Genomic DNA, 8730 nt, shown 5'->3' with positions numbered 1-8730 from the left:
CTTAAGAATCTTCATCCACAGTGAGCCTAATTGTTCTCACCATTCCCTAGTGCCAGGGTGTCACAGATTCCAAAGTCGGAATCTGGGTGTCAGGATACCCTAGTTCTCTTTCAGTGCCCTTATCCCAGTTAACGTACATTGTTTGCCAGGTCTTTATTTTAAAAAGTAGATACCTTGAGTCAGGGTCAGGATACCACTTCTCAATCAACTAGGACCTCGGGACTGGTATTCTACCTCCTCCATATCTAGGGCCAGGGCTTTAAGTGGGATGATGATAGCCAGGGAAGAGTGTATGCAGTCTCAAAAACAGTCTCTGGATCCTGGCACTGTCTGGGCCCCCTGAGTCCATGAGTAAACATCCCAGCGTGATGTTTCCAGAGCACGTGTCAAGAACCTGAAAGGAAAGTACTTTTGGGAGTTTATAATGAAAGGAATGGCATGAGCATGGAAACATGAAGTTGTATTCTGTCACATACGACAGTCAATACTGCATGCCCAAAGAGGCATGCTGTCCAAAAGAGTAAATATGGTCTTCAGACATTTTCTTGTTAGGGTGTCATCTCAAATAAAATGAGTAAATGGGCCAGTGTGCATTAGGTGCTCAGAAGTGATACAGACTTGCATCACTGTCACAGACATATTTCACAATTTAAAAAATGTATGGTCATTCTTATGTTTCCAAATGTTCCTTGATTTGATGCAAAGCAGCCACTAACTTACTTTGGTTAAGTTTGTCCACAACCACTTTCTCATCAGGGATTTCGGTGCCAGCTGTAGATGTGTAGGGGCGTGTGTGTTACCAGCTCGAAATTATTTTTGGTGGACCTGCACCTCCGAGATAGCTGTGTACTGCATAGATGCATAGGCATCAAACATCCCACCCTCCCTCTATACCATTCTTAGTTTACTACTCCATTGTATACTCACTTCTCTCACCTTTTCCTTTTCTCAATTTCTTCTGTCCTCAACCTCCTCAATCTTTTTTCTGCTTTTTATACGCTAAACCATGCCATCTTGCTCAATCACCTCTGTGATAACCTGGGTATTACTGATCATGCCCTGGCATGGGTGACCTCCTTTCTCACTGGCTGGCCCACTCAGGCCCAACTGGGGTCATTCCTTTCTTCTAGCTCTCTTTCTACTTGTGGTGTTCCCCAGGGGTCTAACCTTTCTCTCTGGCTGTTCAACCAATACCTGGCACCTCTTGCGCACCGCATCGCTGCTTTCTACTCCAATTTTCAGTGTTATGCGGATAACACTCAGCTCTCTTTCAGGCTTCCTTGAGCCACCTCTTCTCCTTCTCTCATTCTGGATTGTCTGTCTGCAATTCAGGAATGGTGTGCCGCCAATGATCTCTGCCTCAATGCCAGTAAGACTGAGATCCTCCTTATCGGTACACCAGTTGCCACTTTTCCTCTCTCTCTCTCTGGCTGGCCACTCTGGTCCCTCTTCATGCTCCTACCTGTGAGGCTAAGAGTCTTGGGGTCATCTTCAACTCCACCCTCTCCTTCTCTCCTCACATCTCTAATGTCTCTAAGAAGTCAAACTATCAGCTGAACCTCCTAAGAGGTATTCCTCCTTTCCTCACTTTCCCTCAGAAGCTCACTGTCTCCAGAGCTCTGGTCCTCTCTAGGCTGGTCTACTGCAAAATCTTCCTGCCTCTTCTCTGCAACCTCTATAACTTATGCAGAAGAGGACTGCAAGACTTGTCCTTGGCCTCAAGCCCAGGGATCATATCTCTCCAGCTCTGAAATCTCTTCACTGGCTCCCAGTGGTAGCAAGGATCAAGTTCAAGACCCTCTGCACAAGGCTTTCTGGGGCCTGGGACTGCACTATCTACAGCTCTCTCTCCCCAAACATCTCCCTTCTTGAGCTCTCTGCTCATCTACCTCTAACTCTCTCAAGGTCAATCACTTTTCCAAGCTGTGTACAGATCTCTATTTTTGGCTGCGGCCTCCCTCTGGAACAGCCTCCCTGCCTCTCTCACACTTGAGCAGAACCACCTCCGGTTCCAGAAGCAACTTGAAACCTTCCTCTTTGCTTCCAATTTCTCTCATCCTCTCCCCTTCTGATGTCCCGACTGATCCAGGCACTGGTCACCTGGCTACCCTCTGAACTTGGGCCCATGCTACTGCATGTCCAGTTGCACTCTGCACTGCCTCCCGGCACCCCCAGCACTTGTGGTCTGTATCTGCAACCCTAGAGTCCCTGCACTTTGTGAGTTACCTGTGCTTCTCCCCTACCGCTTCCCCACACTTGCACGATCTGGGGGTAGTAGCCCTCATATTGAAAGAGACCTTGGCAGTATGACAAACCACATCACATCTCAAAGAGAATGTGGACTCTCTCACATTCAAGATTACTATCTCTCCCAATGCCAACTATTGCTAACCCTATAGCATACCACCCGCCAGGCCCACTATCTGACTTCCATGATAACGTAATCCATCTCCTTGGGTAAAATCTAAAAACCACCACTAAATCCATCCTCCTGGGGGATTTCAATCTGGGCTTCTATGATCAGAAAGATAAATAAGCCAAGGCCTTAGTCAAAGCTCTACAGGAAATGGGCTTCCAGCAAAAAGTAATCAATCCCACCCATTGAAAAGGGCACCCCCTAGAGAGCCTTGCTACCTCGCAATCAAAAGAGTTGTTTGCCAACTTTGAAGAATTGGCCACGCAGGTCACCAAGAAACAGGATGTCATGTAAGACGAATCCTGGACCACCAGTGTACAAAAAGCCATGATTAATAAAATTGAACTCCCACAGAAGAAGAGAAACGACCACCACAAAGACCTTTCCAAAGACTATGTGCCTATCTCCATATACTAATAGCAGAGATACCAAAGAGAAAACACTCTTTGGGACAGAGAAGGTGGACATCATCCGGAATATCAAACTGTTCAAAGGCAACAGTGATTTCCCAGCCAATCTTGTCAAAGAGTGTATGGACACCTTAGCCCCGTTCTTGAAAACTTTCATTAATGCCTCTTTTAACTCCAACACAGACTCAGCATGCCTTAAAGAGGCGTGGGTTCGACCACTCCTAAAAAAAAAAAAATATCCTAGTCCTGAAGACACCCAACAATTACAGACTTATCAACAAGGTCCCATTCCTTCTGAAAATTTGGGACCAAGTTTGCTTATACTCAAATCCAGCAGTTCTTGGAAGCAAATAGCATTTTGGGGCAAGAGGCAATTGGGCTTCCACCCACACCATGGGACTATGTCTGCCCTACTTGATCTCAAGATCCAACTAGGTGACATAATGGACAAAGACACGCTGGCACTTCTCCTCCTACTAGATCTGTCGGCTGCCTTTGATCTCGTTGACCATATAAACAACTCAAAAATGCTGCCCACTTCTCCCCTGAAGCCACAGCATGTATCTCCTTAGTCCTTAAGGGGAGAATTATAAGGGTCTTTTCAGACAATGCATGCGCATCACCCACCACTATTCACTGTGGTCTCCCGCAAGGATCTTGCACTGCCCCCGCTCTATGCAACATATTTACCCTACCTCTCTTCCATGACTTGGATGATCGGGGCATAGTGTATACAAACTATGCCGATGACACGCAAGTCCTACTCCCTCTCGCAGGCTCCTATGAACTGGATGCAGCGGCCCTAGCCATCATATATGCAGCCATTCAGACATGGATGGCAGCGAATGGGCTCTCTCTCAACGTAAATAAAACAGAGATCATCTTGGTGGCACCAAAGACACGCTCAACAAACTAGACCCTCAATACAGGCTTTCAACATTGTCAATACGCCTATCACTGTGTGACCTGCAGGAAAAACACTAGGGGTTTTCATTGACTCCACTCTATCTATGATGTGCCAAGACAGTGCCATTGTGTCCTCTGCAGCACTCATCACTAAAATCATCAATGCTGTCAAACCCTACTTGTCAACTAAAAACTGCCTTGCAATAGCTAGGGCTACCGTTGGGTCCAAACCTGGCTACTGTAATGCCCTTCTCCTCGGAACTTCCTCTAAAAACCTCAACAGGTTACAAGTCACGCAAAACAATGCCCTCAGAGCTGCACTGAGCATCCCCATAAGAGAACATCTCTCACAGGCGAGAAGAGATGTGCACTGGCTGCCAGTCACAGAGCGTATTCTATTCGAAACCTTGGCCATCACACACAAGTGCCTCGCCCGCACTGCCCCCCCCCTACTTATCTGAAAAGATTATTCCTGTCACATCTTCAAGATCAATTTGAGTGCACCCCCCCAACAAGATCTATGTCCCCACTTTTAAAAGAGCCAAAGCAGGAGGCTCCAGCTTCCAACATCTAGCACCCAAAAATTGGAATGCCTTGCCTACAGCAGTCAAAAATGAAGCCTCATACACATTCTTCCGTTAAGCGCTCAAAACCAAACTCTTCAACTAATACATGTGCGTTAGACCCCCTGTGACTATTTAGCTTATCTCTAAGAACTGCCAGTGCGGCGGATTTGGTCCCCCTGTAACCACAGACCCATCATGCCCTACACATCCCACTGTCGCTGTTAGTCTAATATCTCCATTTGTCACCCACTGCATGGTAGTCTTCTTGTTCCACTGCAACCAAGGAACACCTGGCTAACCCTTCCATGTAACTTGCAACTGTCTTGAAGTTATTGGAAATTCTTGTCTTCACTCTCATTACTCTGTACCCATCTCACAACTAAGTAAGCCTACCGTAACAGCGCCACGATGCCCAAGTGCTGCTTTTGTGCGCTTTATAAAAGCAAATAAATAACATAAATACATCATAGTAGATAATGCAAAGCCCAATGGTGATTTATCTGGGGTTTCCATTGAGGGTGCATTGCATGAACCACACCTTGAACCTCATTATTACCCAAGCATACTACCTGCCCCAAACCAGAGAGCTGAAAGCAAGGTAAACATATCATAGAGATCTGACTTTGGACAGTAAATGCAGGCCTAAAGTGAAATAGCCTTCAGTTTATGAAGACTGGCACTTCTTTAGGGAATATGTGCATAGCATTAGCACTAAACTGGAACTTCATTCTGGGGCTAAATTGTAAATAAAAGAAAGGTGGGAGGGGGTGGGTGACTGCCGATAACCAAATGACAGATATTTTTCCTATGTATGGCACAACAATGAAAGAAGAATGAAGAAGAGATATTAGCTGTCCCTGATGATAAACCAGGGACATTTATTTACAGAATGAGGGTGATTGACTCACGTATTGAATTCTTTAGATAGTCAGTACAATCTGGGCCCAAGAGGGATGCACTTACACTATGGCGACCGAATGCAAACCGGAGCACCTGAGACAATTATGAATAACCAGAAATACATGCCTGCACAGTCTCATGATGCATTATTTGGCTCAGACATCCATGGGCTTCACCTCCTGGTCCTTCTTTAGGCCATTCCAAATGCTCTTGAGACCATGGCTTTCACTTTGTCCACACCCGCTTGCTAGGCACCTCCCAACCCCCCAATTTCACAACCCACTTAAAACAGCAAATGGAGGGCCAACTGGGAACTTTCGAGGGTTCTTTCTTTTTTTTTTTTTTACAAAAGTCTGCTAGATAAAATCCTTTGCCTATAACATCCTGCCCTGTGACTAGGGGAGGGATGGACTTCTAAAGCATTGTTCTTGAGTGGTAAACTCCTCAGTCCATGTTAAGACTTGTGAAAGTACTCCTAATGTCTTCTCCCCCACATCAGCTTATTTTACAGTGTACATGCCTCCAACTACATGGGTTGACATTTTCAGCATTAGATAGCCTATTTTGGTGTTACCAAACTGTCAATGTGCATATGTTTAATAGTGATGATATGTACCAGTAGTGTGCAGAACATAATAATGTCTTTTAATGTAATGTAATGAATGCCAAGAGGTGCTACAACACAAGGGCAGGTAAGCACTCGACTGGGAGTGCCACAAGAAGGCATCATTGAAAGGCTAAACTAAGAAGTCTTATACACTCTTTCTGAAGACCAACAGACTGCTAGTAAATGAGACTTGTCCTTGGACTCAAGCCCTGGGATCGTATCTCTCCAGCTCTGAAATATCTCCATTGGCTCCCAGTGGATGCAAGAATTACATTCAAAACCCTCTGCATTGTCCACCAGGCTTTCTGAAGCCTAGGTCAAAAATACCTTCAGCTATCCTTCCGCAAATGCCTCCCCTCTCGAGCTCTTTGCTCTTCTACCTCTAACTCCCTTAAGGTCAGTCGTTTTTCAAAGAAACGAGGTGGGGTAGATCTCTGTCTTTGGCTGGGGCCTTCCTCTGGACCAGCCTTCCTCCCACTCTAAAACTTGAGGAGAACCATCTCCGGTTCTGAAAGCACCTCAAAATCTTCCTCTTTGCTCCTGCCTTTGCTCCCCCTCTTCCCATATGATCTGTTTTCTCTTGGTACTGTGCACCCGGCCACCCTCTGTCCTCCTGGCCCAGGTACCTGCTCACCCTGCCACCCTCCAACACTGCCTCCAAGCCACCTCTTGCACTGAGGTATGTATCTGTACCCATACAGTCCCCCCCCTTTTTTCTTCCTGCACTTATCAGACCTACCCTGTCTGCTGACTCAAACCCAGCATTTGCCAATTGCTTGCTGCACTACCGCTGTTTGCTGCCTTTACTAATTATTTATTTATTATTTATCTGTATCTCCTTTGCTCCGCACTTTCCACTTCTCCCCCCTCCATGCACTTTTCTCCTCCTCCTCTTCCGTGCACTTGCGTGATCTCAATGTCACTGGGCCTAGTAAGATCATTGTTTTGTTCTCCCCTGTTCCCCTCCCTTGCCTTGTCGCGCTCTGAAACACTTGTGTACGAGTGTGATAGAAATAAAATATCAATATCAATACAGAGAATATCTTTATGTTCCAGAGATTTCCTTGTGTTTCATGAATGCTATATGTTTGAAATTACCTGTGTGGATCCTGGTTCCTTAACAGCCTTTACTTTTGTAAACTCTACTTAACTAAGCCTAGCTCCTCCACATAGCCATTCATTTGATGATTGAGAGCTTGGTCAAACCGTTACGTTAAATTGGCTGCACCTATAATTGTGCTTCTCAGAGCCCTCCCCAGAATAGGTTCTGAAAAACCCCCTTAGCAAGTTGGTCAACAGAAAGTGTAATGTTCAAAGCGGCATTGATTTGAAGGCTACTTCTATAATTTAAAACATATGCGCAGAAATAGAAGTGGCATCACAGGTTACTAATACAGTAATAATTGTTTGTTTTATGGTTTCTTTTTATCCAGGAAACATTTTAAATTCATCCACAGAACTGTTGCTGATACATGGAAGGAGAGAACCAGACAAACCTGTCAGAATTTATTTTTGTGGGATTTTCAGATCTTCCCGAGCTCCAGGTCCCCCTTTTTTGTGGATTTTTGCTCATTTATCTGGCCACTTTTGCAGGCAACCTCCTCACTGTGGCCGTGATCTTCTCTGACTCATACCTGCACACTCCCATGTATTTCTTCCTTGCCAACTTGTCGTTCTTAGATTTGATTTACACTTCAATAACTTTACCCAAATTGCTTGCCAATTTCTTTTTGGAACACCCACACATCTCCCGCACTGGGTGTTTGGTGCAGTTCTATTTTGTGCTGTGCATGTTGTGCACAGAATTTATTCTCCTCACCATCATGGCATATGACCGCTATGTTGCTATCTGCAATCCTTTGCGCTACACTGTCATTATGAGTAAAAAGGTGTGCATCAGAATTTCTGCTGCACTATGGGTTTTTGGTTTGATGGAGCCAATACCCTACACTGTACTGTTTTCACAGCTGTCTTTCTGTAAATCCAATCGCATCAACCACTTCTTCTGCGACATCACCGCTCTTCTCGACCTGTCATGCACCAGCACCCGCATCATTGAGAACGTGACCTACTTCCTTGGTGCTCTTGTAATGACCACATTTATACTAATCCTCATTTCTTATGTTAACATCATATCTGCCATCCTGAGAATCCAATCCACGGAGGGGAGAGAAAAGGCGTTCTCTACATGTGCCTCCCACATAACTATGGTCATTTTATACTACAGCACAATCCTTATCATTTACATGCGACCCGCCTCAACATACTCAATGGATCAGAACAAAATATTCTCATTGATGTACACTGCACTTACCCCAATGTTAAACCCTGTTATATACAGCCTGAAAAACAGAGACTTTAAAAGGGCCCTGACAAAGGCCAGGTGCTAGAACAAATAAGACAAATGGACTGATCCAATAAATGAATGTGCGAAAACATCTAGTATGGCCGCTATCTAAGTGGAAGATATCAACACCGTGGCGATATGGCCACCGTGGAATATCCAAAGAAACAACATGTGATGAAGGCCGTTTCACCTCATGATCTCACAGATCAATGTTCACAGCTAGGTGATCCTTAGATTTGGGTCATAGATTTAGGAATGAAAATTAATTCTACATTATACAACAGAATATGGTGTCACTCTGTGCGTGCATTTGTGGAGGGATACAGTACTTGGGTCATATGTATTATCTCTTATCTCAATCAATTATCACATTATATTGATTTGTTGTAGTTGGGCACGTCTGGCCGGTTGATTAACTCAATTTGTTGGTATGTTGTCTGGCCACTGTGCGACTCGTGATACAGAGATGCAGCGCTTTTCTTTTCTATTTGGTATTTGTTTTCATTTGAATCAGCATGCTTTGTCAGATGAAATATATAATGTTTTCGTTTGTACATTTATTTCCCCTCTACTGTGGC

The 8730-nt window shown here is 44.8% G+C and overlaps 1 protein-coding gene across 1 annotated transcript; it reads left to right on the top strand.

The window, feature by feature from the left end:
• The first annotated feature begins 7277 nt into the window (after positions 1 to 7277).
• Positions 7278 to 8195, top strand: LOC138579749 (olfactory receptor 5V1-like). The gene has a single exon (XM_069649982.1). The coding sequence runs from the start codon at positions 7278 to 7280 to the stop codon at positions 8193 to 8195; it is 918 nt and encodes a 305-aa protein (XP_069506083.1).
• Positions 8196 to 8730: the final 535 nt, after the last annotated feature.

Source organism: Ambystoma mexicanum, chromosome 3p, assembly GCF_040938575.1.
Source record: "Ambystoma mexicanum isolate Mex_15411 chromosome 3p, UKY_AmexF1_1, whole genome shotgun sequence".
In the NCBI taxonomy this organism is placed as follows: domain Eukaryota; kingdom Metazoa; phylum Chordata; class Amphibia; order Caudata; family Ambystomatidae; genus Ambystoma; species Ambystoma mexicanum.
Note: the sequence above shows the minus strand (reverse complement) of the source record. Positions and strands in the feature narration are given on the sequence as shown.